Genomic DNA, 18,757 nt, shown 5'->3' with positions numbered 1-18,757 from the left:
CTAAAATTTAAGTGTTAATGGCAGCTACTAAGGAGAGAGTGATTTGCTCTGAAAAAAAGGTCCATGAGACCAAGCATTCTTGGATATAACTCAGGGGAGGTCTGTAAACTTGAAGGGAGAAAAAGAATGCTCTAATTCACTAACTTTTTGTTTAATTTTTATTTATTTGTTTCTTTTTGGCTGTGCTGTCTCTGTTGCCGTGTGCGAGCTTTCTCTAGCTGTGGTGGCTTTCTCTCGTTGTGGCGAGCGGGATCTACTCTCTAGTTGAGGTGCCCAAGTTTCTCACTGTGATGGCTTCTCGTGTTGGGGAGCAGGGCCTCTAGTGCACACGGGCTTAGTTGTTCAGGAGCATGTGGAATCCTCCTGGACCAAGGATCAAATCCATGTCCCCTGCTTGCCAATGCATTCTTGGATTCTTAAACATTTGACCACCAGAGAAGTCCTATTTTCACTAATTTTCCAATGAGCTATAGCATCTCCTTCCATTAGAACATAGGCCAAATTCACAGTAGAATTGGCAGTGCCCGTGACTTTGTCACCAACAGAAAATATAGGTATTTTCACACCATGTTATCTTATTGTTTCATGAATCGATGAAGCTTCTATATTACACATTTAAAAGTATTTGGTGAGCCCTACTTTAATAGCAGTGGTTTCCTCTGTAATCCTATGGCTTTGATAACTGCATTTAAAAATACAGAAGGGGTGGGTCCGTAGATTCACCAGACTGGCACAAAAATTATTAGGAAGTTCTACAGAAAGTGGACAGGGAAAGCTCCTGGGCCAGGGAACGCGCAGGCCAAAAGGGCGGTTCCTGCAGCCATCTGGGCAGAAACACAAAGGCAGAGATGGGGGGAGGACCTCAGACTGCAGTCCAGGGTCTGGATTTGAGATATATTTCTAAAGAGGAGGCCTTTCAGGAGCATGTACTGGGGTGGCAGGGGCAGGCTGGTCTCTGCTGCATTTGTTTCCTCTCTGAAGCTCACTTGTGAGCTGAGAACAGCCCACATCTTGTTTATCCGGGGTCCCTGGCAGCCCAAGTGGTGCCTGGCACAGAGCAGGCAGCCGTGAATGTTCTTGACTTTGTATTTTCCCAAATGGGAATATATCTTTATTGTGAATGTTTTGAATTGAACCGTCACAGCTGATGAAGAGACGGGGCCAGCTGAGGCTGCCCATGTGTGTGGGTGACACAGATGACAGCCACGCCCCTCCTTGTGCACAGTTCGTTTTCCAGGCTTGTTCTGTGTTCGCACCTTGTCCGTCACATGGGGAACAACCATCGTGGGGGTCCCGTCCCAGTTCCTGAGCAGTAACCGATGGGCATGTCTCTAGGTAACTTGTTCGCCTGCACTGATCTGAGAGACGCTCGCCACAGCCCCACACCCAGCCCACTTCACAGCAGGTGGCTCTGCCCTTACCCTGGTACGCCATGCATGTCTCGATGACATCCAGGGTGGGCTCATCCTCACAGAGGTCATAGGGCATGTTCCCATCAGAGTTGACAGCGAGCAAGTCGGCTCCACTGCAGAGAGAAGACCAGGGTGAGGGCCAAGAACGTGCAGAGGGTTGGTCTGACTGCCTCTACTGTCCAACCTCTCACCCACACCCCACTGTGCACCCCAATACCCACAACCCAACAATGGTGCAGCCCAGCAAGGACTGCATCTCCAGAGTATCAGGGGGCCTGGGTGGGAAGGGGCCATAGTCCCAGGAGAGCTGTGCCACTTTCCCCAGCTTCCTCCTCTGTTGAACCAGCAGGTAGGCACTCGAGGATAGATGTCAAATGAGAAAAGACAAAATTAATGGTGGTAGCACCACTTCCCAAGCATCTGCTAAGAGCCAGGCTTGATCTAAGCCCTTTACACGCATCATCTAATCCTCACACATATAATCCTCATAATAGTCTTCTTGGTTCAGTATTATTGGCCCCATCTCAGTCAAGGGAAAACAAGATTCAGATAGGTTCAGTTACTTGTCTGAGGTCACACAGCTAGGATGTGGAGGTTCAAGATGGAAACGTGGCTCTTTCATGGGCCAGCTCTTTCTACTTCTCCCTGTCCTATTTCAATCTTGGACCAAGTGCAGAGACACCCAAGGCTACTCCCAATTCCTCCTCTAAGTCCCTGCCCCAAAGGCAAACCAGGACGGGGCAGGAGAGAGCCTTGGGACTCTGTGGGAGAATTCTCCTTTGGGGCCAGTGGCTCCCAAGCGCCTGGTCCTGGGCTGCCCTGCGGCAGAATCACTCAGACACCACTGAAATAAAATGAAGCTTCCTGGGCTCCACTTTAGATCTCCCGAAACAGAGTCTCTCAAGAGGATGGGGCGGGGTTGAGGATTACACACTTTAAACCCATGATTCTGGTACAGATTGGCGCTGGGGACTGGTATCATGCTGGCATCCACTTCCTTTTCCTCTTGCACCACCTCTGATTGGATGCTGGCCATCTCATGCTTCTGCAGACTTAGCCACACCCAGGTTCTCATTGGAGGTGTGGGCACGGGCCACCTGCCAGTCCTCTGGCCTAACAGCCCTCCCCGGGACCTCTCTGAGCTCCTATGTGCCCTTGGGTAAGCTAATCCACCTCTCTGAGCCAGGGCAGCATCTCTATCCCCCAAGTAGCCACCCGATGGGTCCTGGCTGCTCTGCTGAGACCTCTGCCAAAGGCCACTTGCCCTTGGCCACTATACCTGAATCCCTGTGCTCAGATGCTCTCCTGGGACCCCAGCCACCATTGATCTCACTCTGTCTCGGTTCTGGGACTGAAGTCACCTGATTTCCTGCTGAGTTTCTCAGGACTTTTGCATCCCTGAGTGTTCAGTGCCCAGCACAGGGCTTGGCCCAGCTCAAATGCCCACCAATCATTAGATGAATTCAATGAAATACACTTGAAATTCAATGTTGCCTTTTCTCTGTGTTTGTAGAGCCTGAGGAGACTGGAAAGAAGTTCAGGGTGGGGGAAGACTGTCAGAACTCTACAGAGGGAAACGGCCTTATCCTTGGGAAAGACATTGCTATGTGGTGTCCCCCAAAGTAGGTTCTGCCCCCAAGAAAAGCATGTGGATGGAATTTGAGGGGGCAGAGCCAAGGAAATATGCCTGCTTTTTTATAGCAAGGAAAAGAAAAATGGCAACAACACATAAGTATGGAGATGAATACAGACTCGTGGGGACAGATAGAGAAAAAGAGATGAAAAGAGACAGAATCATACCCTGATACAAAGCCAAAGGCACGACAAGAAAACTACAGACCAATATCCCTTATGAACAGTGATGCAAAACTCCTCAAGAAAATACTAGCAAACCAAATTCAGCAGCACAGCAGAAGGATTATATGCCATGACCAAATGGGATTTATTCCTGGAATGCAAGGATGGTAAATTGTGTTGCATATTTTATGACCATCATATCGGGAGAAAGGAAGAGAATGAAAAGAGGAGAATGTGAATTAAGAGAGACACAGGGAAAAAGACAAAGTGAGATCAGGGAGGAAAGAAGAGACAGAGAGGGAAAACCGGACAGAAAGACACGGGGATGGAAAAGGAATGTGGGGAAAAATGGACAGGCACCAAAGAGACAAGAAAAAAAAGAGATGAACCCCCCCGCCCCCCCAAAAAAAGGACCTGGAAAAACACCAAAGGCGCACCCATGGCTGATTCATGTCAATGTATGGCAAAAACCACTACAATATTGTAAAGCAATTAGCCTCTAATTAAAATAAATAAATAAAATTTAAAAACCAAAGGCGGAGGGAAGGCTGCTCCTGGGGGGGAGGGGCACGTACTACTGAACGAGGATCTTCACCAGGTTTACGTGGCCGCAGGTGGCCGCGGCATGCAGAGGCGTCCACAGCTCATTGTCCTTGGCGTTCACGTTGGCACCGTGGGAAAGGAGCAACTTGACAATTTCCTCAAAGTTGTCGATGCAGCACTGCAAGGCGGACACAGGCAGGGTCAGCTCCGGGCAGGTCACGGCGAGGGCACACCCAGTTCCCGAGAAGGACAACGGAGCCCAGCTGCCTGGGTTTGAATCCAGCTCCATTACGTACATATTGTGTGATCATGCTCAAGTCACTTAACCTTTCTGAGCCTGTTTCCTTGTGAGTAAGTTAATAATGTACAAGATAAAAAAATGAAAACAATATAAAAAATAAAGTCAGCTATAAGATGTTTTGCAAATGTTGGTGGAATGGGACGAAATTTTGAATGAGTCTTTAAAACCTTTACTTTTTAATTTCGGAAGGCTTTCTTCAAACAAAACTGTAAGGAGAACTCTAAGTTAGATAGCCAATAAATTCAAGCAGGGCTGCTCAGGCTGAAGCTGGAATGTGTGGGGCTGGGGTTGTTGAGAAGGTCCCCCTTCCCATCAGTGGCCTCCTAGATTATAGTTTGAAAGCTCTGACTTAGGAATTTCTGACCCAGAAGCTAGTTCTTGGGGAAGCCCCAAATAACCAAGCCTCCCCCAAAAAAACCCAGTGCCGCCTGAGGGCTCTAGGGAGTCCTGATAGAGTCCCTGCGAGGAGATAGCCACGTCTGTCCTCCTGCGTGTCCACACGTGGGTCAGCCCCAATGAGAAGGCAGCTCGCAGAGAGATGCTGGGCTCCAAAAGCCACTGGAGCCCCCAAATTCCAGGGAGGGAGAGTGAAAGATTCCAAGGGGACAGAGGGAGCTCAAGCCGGGGCCATGAGCAGGGAGAAGCGAGGACAGAGGAGGCAGAAGACGGGGAACCACTTTACAGGCTGCAGGAAGGATCTCAGATGACCTCCGGAGAAACCAGCAGGGGACAGGGCAGTGGACCTGTGGCTCAGAATTTCCATCCAGGGAAGACTCTGCCCTCAGTGCATGGGAGACACTGCAGAGTTATACTCAGAGGAGCAGCACAATTCAAACTTGTTTTTTAAAAAATCCCTTCTCCAGCTGCACGCGGAGAACAGACTTCGATCACAAGCTTCTGGAGGGAGAAGTGGGAGGGTGAGGAACTATGTCAAAATCACCCCATTTAAGAGATGATGGCGGCCTGACCTACAGAAGTGACCGCAGGCATGGGGAGGAGTGACTGGATGTCAGCAAAAAGAGCAGGGGCACCTGTGGGAGCCCAGGGCCTCGGGGGGCGTGGGGATGGGGCGGCACCACAGCCCCCACCCCCATTCCCAGCAGAACCAGGGATCAGAGGGACTTCCTTGGTGGTCCAATGGTTAAGACTCCGAGCACCCAGTGCAGGGGACCTGGGTTCATCCCATGGTCAGGAAACTAGATCCCGCATGCCACAACTAAAAGATCCTGCATTCCACAAGTAAGAGCTGGTGCAGCCAAATACATACTTACATACATACCAAATACATACATACCAAACACACACATACATACCAAATACATACATACATACCAAATACATACATACATACATACCAAATACATACATATATATTTTAAAAAGAAAAAAAGAATCAGGGGCCAGCCCTGGACATATGGGACATATAGGAAATGAGCAGAGATGGTGCCAGAGATGATGCCAGGTTCTCTTTATGCACCTGGGATTGGCTGGATCTGGGGGCATCTCTCCGGACAGGAGGGTCACAGGTGACCCAGTGGAGCAGGGCACTGCCTCAGGTGGTAGAGAGAACCATGAAGTGGCAGGGCACCGCCAGCAGAGGGCGCCAAAGGCACCAGAGTGAGGCAGCCTGGAAAGGCGAGGGTCCCCCGGCGGCAGTCACTGGCAGAAGAGTTTGGGATGGCCTGGTCCATAGGAGGAGCCAGGAGCAGCCCAGACTGTGGGGTCAGGGGACAAGAGGGCCAGAGATCCCACCATGAGGGGCTGCAGAAATATGAAGACAGGCAGGGCAGTGGACAGGTGGCGTGATTACACACACAGAATTGCAGTCATGTGGGAAAGATGCCCAGGGGCTGGGCCAGTCTGCAGCTGGGAAGCTCGAGCTGAGCATGGGCTGGGCTGGGACCTGGGTGCAGGAGTGCAGTGGGGGCTGGTACGTGGCAGAGGGGGGCAGCGTCCTCGCCTGTATTCCCCAAGGTGAGCCATGGCACCTGGCACCGGATGACTCCTCCCGCCCCCTCACTTCCCATGTTCAATCCATCACCGGCTGTGGATCGCATCTCCTGATTGCTGTCCCCATCCCCACTGCCCTGGCCGAGGCTTCATCATCTCTCTCTTTCTCCCTGTCACTCCCCTTTCACACACCCTCAACCAGAGGGAGCTTCCTTGTTAACCCAGCCGTGTCGCTCTCAGTTTACAAAACCTCTGAAGGCTCCCTGTTGCCAAGAGCAGAAAATCCATAGGAAGCTCTTGTCACTGTGCTTCTTTGTTGTCCTGGAGCAGTAGTGATGATGACAATGACAACAATGACAACAGCCCCAGAACAGCAGTAATAATAACAGGTCACGCTGCCAATAATAAGAGCTAATGCTTTTTGAGGAGTTACTAGGGCCATGCACCTTGCTAACTTTTGGCCATGCATTGCCTCAGTGAATTCTCAGTAAAACATTTCCAGAGCTCTGTAGCCATGTAGGGCTAGAAGCTAAGGTGCTGGACAGTGTCAATACACAGAACATGTCATCATCATAAAGGCTGTATTGGATGGTGCTGCCCTGAACCTCAGTTTCCTGAGCTGTAAAATGGGGATAATACTATTTCAAAGAGTTCTTGTGATGATCAACCCACGCTTCACATATGTGAAGTGGTTTTGTTGAGAAGTGAACATGTGACAGATTTTCATAATAATGAGTGAAAATCATTCAATCGTGTCTGACTCTTTGTGACCCCATGGCCTGCAGCCCACCAAGCTCCTCTGTCCATGGAATTCTCTGGGCAAGAATAATGGAGTAGGCTGCTGTTTCCTTCTCCAGGGGATCTTCCTCACCCAGGGATTGAACCCGGGTCTCCCATATCACGGGCAGATTCTTTACCATCTGAGCCACCAGGGAAGTCCCTCCATAATAATAAATAATAATAATATCTAATATTTATCCAGAGTCAGATGACGCTTACAGGGTTTTATGTATATTTATTTAATCTTCACAACCCAGTGACATGGGCACTTGTTATGCCTCTTTTACAAATGAGGAAAATGAGGCACAGAGAGCTTAAGTAACTTGCCCAAGGTCACACAGCTAGACTTTGTGGATGCATGAAGCCCTTCGAGACAGGAAGAGAAGCCAAGAGGACACACAGAGAGCTCCCAAGCTGACGGCCGAGGGTGGGGACTTGCCCCCGGGGCTTATGAGTAGGGCAGTGGTTACCTTTCCCACCCTCAGAGGGAGATGGAGAGGGTCTCACCAGCTCAGGGCTCCAGAGCCTAGCCGGAGTGCATTCAAGTCCACCTGCTCTGAAACTCGGGCCAGGGCACAGGGAGGTTCAGTGTGTTCACTCATTAACTCAGTAGGCACATAGTGAGCACCTATTGTATGCCAGTATGGTGGCGGACAAAGTGGATACACCGATGAGAGAGACATGATGAGCTCTGCTCTCGCGCAGTGCAGAGTCTTGGGTAACCAGAGACCAACACTAAATGGTCACGCTAATGCCTGGAAGGGCTCCCTGATAGCTCAGTTGGTAAAGAATCTTCCTGCAACGCAGGGGACCCCAGTTCAATTCCTGGGTCAGGAAGATCCGCTGGAGAAGGGATCGGCTACCCACTCCAGTATTCTTGGGCTTCCCTTGTGGCTCAGCTGGTAGAGAATCTGCCCGCAATGCGGGAGACCTGGGTTCAATCCCTGGGTTGGGAAGAGCCCCTGGAGAAGGGAATGGCTTTCTACTCCAGTATTCCGGCCTGGAGAATTAAGAGTCGGACACAACTGAGAGAGTTTCACTGGCTGGATGACAGAGGTGCTCAGTGGAGGGGATGTGGACATAACAGCACAGCTCTCAGACTCTAGCTGTGCACGCACCTAAACACTGGGTGAGATGCGATGGGGAGCAGACTGTGTGCAAGGGACCAAAAAGTCAAGTAGCTGCAGGCCTGGCGGTCAGCATGGCCGGCTCGGCAGGGGCACTGGGGTGCTCCTTACCCTTAGTGTTATGGGAAGACACGGGAGCGTTCTGAGTAACATCAGCAGATGTTGGGTCTGGGCATCCCTGCGGTCACAGCACGGAGGATGGATTAGGGCAGGGATGCCTGAATGCTGGGGCCCAGGGAAGGGGCTGATGCAGTGTGAGATAATGAGAGATGACAGCCAGAGCAGCCCCTCCCCAGCCAAGGGGGGCTTGGGCCCATCTCACTGCCCTAAAGAGGCTGTGTGCTATGACAGCACATGGTTTCTGGCCAGAGTCCACAGTGCTGTGACCTTAGGCAGGTCCCATAACCTCCTTGTCAATCACTGTTGTCACCAGGGTGGACGGATGCCTTGGTGGGTGTGAACAAACGTGCTTCGTACACTGTCAAGCTCCGAACAAACTTGCTTTGTGTGTCAAACCCTTTGCCAGGCAGCAAGGATGCAGCGGACAAAGGCTCCCTGTCCCCAGAGGCAGTGTGTGTGCCACGCACGTGGGCACGGGGCTCTATGGGCGTGTCTGTAACAGACACACTCGTCTCCCGGGCAGACAAGAGCCTTTCAGAAGTGGCAGCTGCAGCTCCCCTCCCCCCTCCTCCCTGAGGGTCCTGGGCAGGAAAAAGCAGGGAGATGTCCAGGTGGGGAGCAGGGAGTCAGGGGCTCCAGGGGGTCCTTACCTGGTGCAGGGCGGTGAGTCCATCTTCATTGCACAAATCAGGGCTGACCTTGTTCTTCAGGAAGTAGCGCACTGCAACAGAGCAGAAAGAGGTGACTGTCTCATCACACACTGCATGTGCTGGGGTGCGGGGGACCCAGGTAAGACCCACTGTCCCCCAGGTCCTGGCACCATCAGTCTTATTTACTCCTTACAACCCTCCCTGCTCCATCCTCCCCCACTCATTCAAACCCTAGTTCGCATCCTGGATCCGAGGGCAAAGGGCAAGATGCAGGGGTCAGCACACACATACGGGTACAACTTCTTTGCATCAATACATTCAAGTCTACCCGCTACATAAGCTGACTCGTATGTGTGAGGCCCTCTTGATGCTGAGAAAGCAGGGGACAGAGGCCAGGGTCCTGCAAGTGCAGAAGCAAGCCAGCCCTGGCCCCTCGGAGCCCCTCCCACGCCCACCTAGTCTGAAAGTGTGAGTCTCTCAGTCGTGTCCGACTCTTTGCGACCCCACGGACCGTAGCCCGCCAGGCTCCTCTGTCCATCGGATTCTCCAGGCAAGAATACAGGAGTGGGTAGCCATTCCCTTCTCCAGGGGGGTCTTCCCGACCTAGGGACCTGGTCTCCCTCATTGCAGGCAGATACTTTTATCATCTGAGACACCACCTAGTTTGGCTCCCTCAAAACACTAGCCAAAGTGCACATCCCCTAATGCCCACGGCGGGCGGTGTCTCCACGTCACCACCCACATGCTGGGGCAGGGCCACTATGGTTTCCTAGCCGATTTGCCTCTGCTGTGGGGGGACAAACTCGAGTGAGCTATGGAAGGGTAGAGGGCAGGTCATCCATTCTGCCCGCTGAATATCTGCTGGGCAACCCCAGAGAGTTGTGGAGGAGGGAGATGAGGTTGCTGGAACCTCATGGGATGGGGGCTGTCTTCATTAGGCTCGGATCCAGGAACCACAAGCCCAGCAGTACCCTTGGCCTGAGTGTGAACAGAGGTCCCTGCAATGGGGAGGTTGAGGTCTCCACCCAACTTCCTGGCAAGAGGTAACATCTCCCACAGACTTGCCCGAGATGCTTTCATCACTGCTGGGGGTCAGGGGGACAAGGGGCTTATATATGGTTTACACTCAGGTCCTCTGGAGCTGCCCTGTCTACTAGGGAACCACTGGCCACATCGAGTTCTTGAAGTTTTTCAAATGTTAACTTGTAAAAATTCAAAATTCACTTCCTCAGTCACTTTGGACACATTTTAAGGACTCAACAACTACAAAGCAAAAGTGTTAGTTGCTCAGTCATGTCTGACTCTTTTGAGACCCCATGGACTGTAGCTTGCCAGGCTCCTCTGTCTATGGAATTCTCCAGGCAAGAATACTGGAGTGGGTTGCCATTTCCTTCTCCAGGGGATCTCCCCAACCTAAGGATCGAACCCAGGTCTCCTGCATTGCAGGCAGATTCTTTACCGTCTGAGCCACCAGGGAAGCCTCCAACAACTACAGGTGGCTACCATATTAGAAAGTGCACAAATAGAACATTTCCGTCTTCACAGAAAGTTCTATTGGACAGCACTGCTTTGGGGCATTACACATGGAAATTAAGCACATCACCAACTGCTCAGACCCTTCCGTGCCCCCCTACTGCTCTGGCAACAAGTGCAAAACCCTGATGATGGTGTAGAAGGTCCGAATGATGTGTGCCCTGTCTGCAGGCCTCCATCTCGCACAGTTCCAGCGGGACCATCCATTCACACTGTGGCCTGTGAGAATGGCACCCCCTTAGGGCAGAGGAGTTCGCTCAGCTATATACAGTACTCCCAAACTACCTGCCTCACCAGTCTCATTTCTTAAACTCCAAACACCTTTCACAATGGTCTTTTGTCAGCTACAGAGTCACCAAATCTCCTTTGATCTCTGAGCTTTTGCACTGCCTGTTTTCATTACCTGGACAACTCAGTCATCCATGCATGCATCATGCATCCATCCATCTAGCTTCACCCATTCATCTACCCATCCACCATCCATCCACCTACCTGCATCCATGCATCCAGCCAGCCAGCCACCCACCCATCCGCCATCCATCCATCCACCCACCTGCATCCATTCATCCATCTATTCATCCAGCCACCCACCATCTATCCACCCACCCTCATCCATTCATCCATCCAGTCATCCACCCATCCACTAATCATCCATCCACCCACAGCCATGCATTCCATCTCTAGCACACACACACACACACACACACACACACACACACACACACACACACACACACCTGTCTCACTCCTCATCCTTTACATCTCAGCTAAAGCTTCCCAGATGAAGGCACTCCCCCATTCTGCACACCCACAGCATCTATACATCTCATATATAGCCTTATCACAACCATAATTATATAACTATTTGGGTAATTATGGTGGGCTTTGGGTCTGTCTGCTGTGACCTGGCACTCACTGCTGAGGTCTGGCACACAGTAAATCCTCAACAACCCTGCCAGGACCCTGACTTACTTGGTGGCCTCCTAGCTCAGTCCAAGGACACAGCTTATCCATCTCTCAGCACAGCAGACCACCCTGTAGGGCTGACCTGAATGGCTCATGTCTGGAGTATTCAGTGCTGCTCACAGGGACCTCCTACCAGGATGCACAGCACTGGTCTCAGCCTCAAGGCCATGTTGAGAACACTATGGCAAAGCCACTGATCACTGTGGCCCAGCCTGTCCACGGGCCACTGGGGTGTCCTGGGCCTGACAGCTGGCCTTTGGAAAAGAAGTGACCATGATGTCCCTGGGCATCACAGAAGTTTCTGGAAGGTTCTGCTCCCATTAGGCCAGGGTTCAAATCCTTTGGAGGTGGCTGGTGAACTAGGCTTCCAGTCCAGGAGACACTCTTTGAGGCAGAAATTAAGTGTCAGCTGCCAAAAGCAGTCTTTGAGTGCGGTAATTATTGGGGTGTTCTCTGTGCCATGTGGGAACCTAAGACATATAATTACTCCAATGTCAGGCAGTTATTTTCAGCCCAAGAGGTGGAAAAAGTCATCTCCATCTCTAAGGAGCCATCGATAGTCGTGACCCAAGGCCCCCCTCTGTTGGTTCTACTTGTACTTTGGCTGGGAGCCTGGTTCTGGAAACAACCCACTGGAGCAAAGACTCCACCATCCAGGACCTAGCCAGGCTTTCCTGCCTCGCGGGTTCAACAACAAAATGATTGTTCTGGACTTCCCTGGTGGTCCAGTGGTTAGGAATCTGCCTGCCAATGCAGGGGACGTGGTTTAATTCCCTGCTCCGGGAAACCACACGCCGCAGGACGACTAAGCTCATGTGCCACCACTACTGAGTCCACAACTCTAGAGCCCATGCTCTGCAGCAAGAGAAGCCACCTCAGTGAGAAGCCCTCACACCGCAGCTAGAGAGTAGCCCCTGCTCATCGCAACCAGAGAAAGCCCTCTTGCAGCAATGAAGACCCAGTGCAGCCAAAAATAAATAAAAATTTTTTTAATGTTAAAAAAATGATTCCTCTATTCCTCTCTCAACACTGTCTTTTTACTGAGCCCCTCCTATGCACCCGGGTCGATGCAGAACTGCTCTGTTTCATGGGTTCATGTCTAATCATTCCTCCTATGGAGAAAAGGAGACAGAGGGTCAGCTCACCGCCACACGAGACTGAGTAGAGAAAACCAGACCCTCTGATTTCTAAGCCCAGACTCTTGATTACAAGGCTGCTCTTTTCCGCCCCCGGGGCCAGGCATGGTGACCAGTAGTGCTGGGGTATTCAGAGCTGGGCTAAACGCTGGTGTAGGGAGGAGGGGGATGAGAGCGTGGACAGAGTGACCTCTGCTCTGTAAGTATCAGAGGCCCTTGAGTCCCAGGCCAAGCCTCTTCTTGCAGACAGAGGGGCTCAGAGATCTACAGCCAGGACAGCAGAAACATGGCAGCCCCCAGTGGACATGGAGAGACATCTCAAGGGCCAAGTTAAACACAAAGTTGCTTCCTCTCACTCCCTACTTAAAACTCTCTCCTGGCTCCACATTGCTCTTAGACTAGAGTTCAGGACTTCCCCGGGGGCTCGGTGGTAAAGAACCTGCCTGCCAACGCAGTTTCGATCCCTGGTCCAGGAAGATCCCACATGCCATGGAGCAACTGAGCCCGTGCACCCCAGCTGCTGAGCCTGTGCTCCAGAGCCCGGGAACTGCAACTACCGAGCCCACGTGCTGCAACTACTGAAGCCGGTGTGCCCTAGAGCCTGTGCTCCACAACAAGAGAAGCCACAGCAATGAGAAGCCCACACACCGAAACTAGAGAGTAGGCCCCGCTCGCCACAACTGGAGAAAAGCCCGTGTAGCAATAAAGGCCCAGCAGAGCCTAAATAAATAAATGAATAAAATTATACATAAAAAGAATAGAGTTCAGAATCCTTCCTCGGCCTTCACTGGGTCAGCAAACTATGGCCCATAGGCTGTATCTGGCAGGCAGCCTATTCCAATAAATGAAAATTTCTTGGAACACATCTGCACTCATTCATTTACATATTGCTTGTGACTGCTTTTACCCTACAACACCAGAGCTGATTAGTTACAGCAGAGATGTATGGCCCGGACAACCTAAAATATTTACTCTTAATATCTAGCCTCTTACAGAAAAGATTTGCTGACCCTGTTCTTCACGGTCCTGCATGGTGTGGTCTTGTCTACAGGGCTACCATCTTGTTATTTTCATCAGAGTCTATGGGAATGGCCTGCTCTGAAGTTGTGCAGTGTGCAGCCTGCTCAACTGAACCTAGTCATCCTATATCCCTAGCTCTCCAGGCTCTTCTCTTGCTCTCTGAGCACCCTGCACAATAGAGGTAGCTGGCTTAGGGGGATCTGAGGGGTTGGTGGGGGCTCAGAAAGGACATAAATAAGAAGGGCACGCTCTCCTCTCCAGCTGGGCACGCCCACCACTTCTCCTGGTTGCCCACCTTCAGGTCTGCTCCCTGCTTCCACAGCCCCAACAAACACCAGGCTTGCCCATCAGTTTTTCCACATGACCCAAGAGTCCTCATGCATTTGTTCATCTGTGACTTTAGGCAAGTTATTCCTCTTCTCTGTGCCTCAGTGTTCTCATCTGTAAAATGGGGATCACAACAGCATCTCCTTTGTGGGGATGCCATGAGGGTTAAGTAAGACAACCCCTGAGAGCTACTACTATCATTTATATTAAAACAAACAAACGCTGAGCTCCTGCTTGGTCCTACTCTGTGCTGGGTGCTGGAGATGTAACCGTGAATATCTTGCATTTCTCAAGAGCCCCTGACCTGGTCTTAAAAGACAAGGATCATCTCTCTCTAGGGGGCTCCAAGCATCTGCTGGTTCAAGGACCACAAGTAAGGCCACAGCCAATGTCCCCCGCCATCCTCCCCCCATATAGGCGAGACCCCACTGAGATGGCAAAGAGGTGGCTCCCACCCTCCCCTCATGTATTCCTGCGCCTAGCACCAACCCCGTCGCTCCGCCCACACCTCCCTGGCAATCTGGCTGGAATCTGGGCCAAGCAGGGCCATCTGCTCCCCTCTGTCTCCAGCTGTAGCGAGCAAGGCTGAACCAGCCCATCTCGGCAGGAAGCTGGTGGTGGCTGCCTTTGTAGGGAGAAATCACTGCTGACAAGCTTATGTTTTCTTTGCCACCTGACCCACTCCACCCCATGGAGCAGACTGCCTGACCTCGGGCTGGTCAGTGACATGCAACCACAGGTGTGGCTCCTGTTCTGGTGGGTGGGGGACAGCAAGGCAAGAGGTATCTGCCCACTAGATGGAGATGGACCTTGGACAATCTACATCTGCCGGGGGTCCCCTGGGGCTGAGCTGCTGCCGCCTGGCCACATGACTTCCACAATCATGTTCGTGGAACACCCACTCACCAGGCCCTCCTCCCTTTCCATCTCGCTTCCTTTCCTGCCCAGCACCCAGCAACGAAGCCTCATCCTCCCACTGCCTCCTAGGCGCTGCATGATCTAGTTTCTACCCCCTTCCACCCCCACTTTATCCCACCCGCACCTCCTCCCTGAATCCCTCACCAATTCAGTCACACTGGCTTTTTCCATTTCTTAAAGCAAAACAAAAAGTGAGCTCCTCAAGGCCTTTACATAGAGTTTTCTGCACCTGGAACCCTCTTTCTTTCCTGACTTGAGCCAGCAAACTCCTCTTCATCCTTCCGATTCCAGCTGAAATGTCACTTCCTCCAAGAGGCCCTCTGAGATCACCCCTATCTCTGTCAAGTTGCCTGAGTTATTCTCTCCCATAGTATCCTGCACATTCGCATTTCTGCTTTGCAGCAGTGCCTATTGCAACCAATACTTACAGGGTCATTAGTGACCATATATTAATTATATAGTTGTTTGTTTAGTCTTTTTAGACTCCATGAGGGCAGGAAACCCCCACTGACTGGTGTCCCCAGTGTCCAGCATGGAGCCTGGCTCAGAGCAGGGGCTCAAGAAATATCCATTGTAGTGAGAACACCTGAAATCTACTGTCTTAGGAAATTTCTAGTACTGAGTACAGCATCGTTATTAGCTATAATCATCATGCCGCACACTAGAGCTCTAGATGTAGTCATCCTACATAACGGCAACTGTACCGTTTGGCCAATATCACCAAAAAAATGTAACCTATATGAGGAGACTGAAGAAGGAAATGGCCATCCACTCCAGTATTCTTGCCTGGAGAATTCCATGGACAGAGGAGCCTGGCAGGCTACAGTCCATGGGGTCGCAAGAGTTGGCCATGACCTGGTGACTAAAGAGAGCGAGAGATCGAGGAAATGGATGTGTTAATTAGCTTAACTGTACTAACCGTTTTTCTCTCTACATATAAAGATACATAGATAAACGTCATGCTGTACACTGTAAATATGCACAATTTTTATTAAAATTTTAAACAATCTTATTGTGTGAAGGAGCAAAGGCAGAAAGGAATGAGAGGAGGAAGGACTGCTCTGGGGGTCCACCGAGCTCCTTGTTCCAGCTCCTCATTCCAGGGGCCATGGGACTGTGGGACACGGACTACCGCTGGGGACACGTGCATAGTCCCACAGACACAACACAAAGAGTGTGACTCAAGGACTGAAGAGCAACAAGCATGGATTTTGCACAGACATGCAACAGCAGATAACCCTCCTTCAGCCTCCAGTGGTGGTGCAGCCAGACCTGGCAGCTGACCAGCAGCCCACTCCCAGGCCAGGTACCAGACACCCATCATGACCCTTCTGCTCCTGATCTCAGTCCTCACTCTGTCTACCCTACACATTTGGTGTTTTCTATAATTCAGCATTGACTGTGTTACAGGCACTATGTTAGGTGCTTTATGTCTATCAAATTCATTAGTTCTCCATTTATGTCTATCAACTCCATTAATCCACTTATGAAGACCAATGACCTGCTATTATCAATTAACTGCCTACCATCATCACTCCAGTTTACAGGTGGGAAAACCGAGGCTCAGGCTTGAGCACGTGAAAATGACTTGCCCAAGGGCACGTGTCTAGGAATGGCAGAGCTGGGATTTTAACTCCCAGGTTCTGACTGTCTCCAAAGGCTGCTTAACCATTTTGCTAAAATCATGCCAAACAAGGACCTGGGGAAGGGAAGGTGGGCAGCCAAGAGATGTGTAAGATGGATGCAGATATGAGCGTGAAGAGAGCCCCAGAGCTGACAAAAAGCTAGAGGAAAGGTCAAGATTGTTACCAACAGTTCAGCATTCAGTACATGATAATAAGACGATGATCACTAACGGTCATCCCTGAACTTTCTCTTTAGAGCAGTTTGCAGTTGAGGACTATGGGGCAGAAGGTTAACACTTAGCCCGAGGTCCCATGGCAGAGGAGTGGGGACTTCGGGGCAGACCCTGAGCCTCACCACTTCCTCTGTTGGTCTTCCTCCTGACCCTAGCCCTCCCCTGATGCATTCTCAGACATGCACCCCACCCCAAGCATCCTCAGGGCCTGCCTCCAGCTGCTGCACCCCACCCACTAGGCTGCACCACCTCCATGGAAAACGGTGCCCTCACTGGTCACACTTCCTTTCCTTCCTCATGTCCCAGGTCTACTTTGCTCAGTCTCATGGGATCCAGCACCTGCAGTCTGGTCAAACCAGATCCTTGGGCCCCCCTTCCCCTTCTGCTTCCCCCTCAGGGTGCTGGCAGGGCTGCAGGGGGCCCAGCCTGCTGCTCTGACCCTGCCTGAAGGGCCAGCACCCTCAGGAAGCAGTCTCTTTCCTCTCCTTCCAAGTCAAGGTTGTCCTGGGTCCTCAGCGCACTGCGCTTCCCCAATCGTTCCACTGAGCAACTTCAACCTTTCCGCCCACCACTGCTCCTCCTCTTAGCAGACAGAGCCAGAAATAGCTGCTTCCAGGGGAGTCCAGCCGCCTTGGGCTGGGGGTGGAGTCAAGTCTAATGGTGGCTTCTGCAGGGGCTGGTACCTCCCATCCCAGCAGCAGGAAGTTCACCCCAGGATCCCGGGCCATGACCCAGACATGGTGAAGGATGGGCAAGGAAGACCTGGGTTTCTCTCAAAGTCACAGTCCCAGGCCCAGGCCCCAGGAGCCAGGCCTTGTTCTTCCCCAGGATGCCCCCCTCCAGGGCGCATGTGAGGAGAGAAGGAGACTGGACAATAACCAGTGTTGCTGAGGATGTGGGGACATGGAACCCTTGTACTCTGCTGGCGGGAATGTAAAACGGGGCAGCTGCTGTGGGAAAACTGGCAGTTTCTCCAAATATAAATATAGGTTTACCATATAACCCAGAGATTCCACTCTTAGCTATAGACCCAAGAGGAATGAACGTATATGTCCACACAAAAACTAGTATCTCGATGTTTATTTACATTATTTACAATAGCCCCAAAGTGGAAACAAGCCAAATGTTCATCAGTGGAGAAATGGATAAATAAAATGTGGCATAGTCATACCACGGAATATTACGTAGCCATAAAGAGGAATGAAGCGCTGACACGGGCTACACCATGGATGTTTCTTGAAAACCCCATGCTAAGTGAAAGAGGCCAGTAAAGAAAGATCACATATTGTGTGATTCCATTTATAGGAAGTGTCCAGAATAGGTAAACCCATAAAGATAGAAAGTAGATTAGTGGTTGTTAGGAGCTAAAGGGAGCAGGGAGTGAGGAATGACTGCTTATGAGTACAGGTGTCCTTTTGATGAAACTTTTCTGGAACTATTAATAGATAGTGGTAATTGTTATACAACCTTGAATGTTATACAACCTTGAATGTGAATGTAATAAAGATCACAAACTGCACACTTTAAAGAAGGAATTTTGTAGTATCTGAATGCTATCTCTATTTTTTTTTAATTTTTTTTTTTTTTTGGCTGTGCTGGGTCTTCACTGCAGCACATGAGCTTAGTTTCCTCGTGGCATGTGGGATCTTAGTCCCCTCACCAGGAATCAAATCTCCGTGCCCTGCATTGCAAGACGGATTCTTAAACACTGGACCACCAGGGAAGTCTCGATATCTCCATTTTAAAAGGAGAGCAAAGGGGTCTACACTGGCCTGGAGTATCATGCTATAAACTCATTTCCCTACCAGCCTGGGAGTTCTGAGAGGTCAGTACAGCATCTGTCCAGTTCATTGCTGTACTCACGTGCTGAGGACAGTATCAGGTAAACAATAGGTATTCAATCCTTACTTAATGGAAAGGGGAGGAAGGAGGAGGCCACTGGCCACTTGGACCCTAAGTGATCTGGTTTCTGCCCACCTCTCTTGGCATCACCCATCCTTACCACCGTGGACTCTTTAAGGACCACCCAGGCACCACTGTTTCCCTCTCTTGCATCTGTGGGCCTTCTCATGTGCTATTCCCTCTATCTTTCTCTGCTTTTACTTTACCTGGTTAATTCTTACTTTATTATTATTTATTTATTTGGCTGCATCACATGGGATCTTAGATCTTCATAGCGGTGTGTGGGATCATTATAGTTGCAGCATGCAAACTTTTAGTTGCAGCATGTGGGGGGGGGGCATGGATCCATGACTAGGGATGGAACCTGGGTCTCCTGCATTGGGAGCACAGAGTCGTAGCCACTGGACCACCAGAGTT

The 18,757-nt window shown here is 50.9% G+C and overlaps 1 protein-coding gene across 2 annotated transcripts in view; it reads right to left on the bottom strand.

Annotated features, from left to right (window-relative positions):
- PPP1R16B (protein phosphatase 1 regulatory subunit 16B) overlaps positions 1 to 18,757 on the bottom strand; it is a 106,993-nt gene that overhangs the window by 14,131 nt on the left and 74,105 nt on the right. For both annotated transcript variants that reach the window (XM_081560348.1, XM_081560349.1), the window contains exons 3-5: positions 8,681 to 8,751; positions 3,785 to 3,930; positions 1,422 to 1,525 (exon numbers count right to left, since the gene is read on the bottom strand). In XM_081560348.1, the coding sequence (XP_081416474.1) occupies positions 1,422 to 1,525; positions 3,785 to 3,930; positions 8,681 to 8,751 (321 nt within the window). The remainder of the gene's footprint in view (positions 1 to 1,421; positions 1,526 to 3,784; positions 3,931 to 8,680; positions 8,752 to 18,757) is intronic.

This window comes from Giraffa tippelskirchi, chromosome 13 (genome assembly GCF_054371585.1).
Source record: "Giraffa tippelskirchi isolate mGirTip1 chromosome 13, T2T-mGirTip1v1.2.pri, whole genome shotgun sequence".
In the NCBI taxonomy this organism is placed as follows: Eukaryota; Metazoa; Chordata; class Mammalia; order Artiodactyla; family Giraffidae; genus Giraffa; species Giraffa tippelskirchi.
Note: the sequence above shows the minus strand (reverse complement) of the source record. Positions and strands in the feature narration are given on the sequence as shown.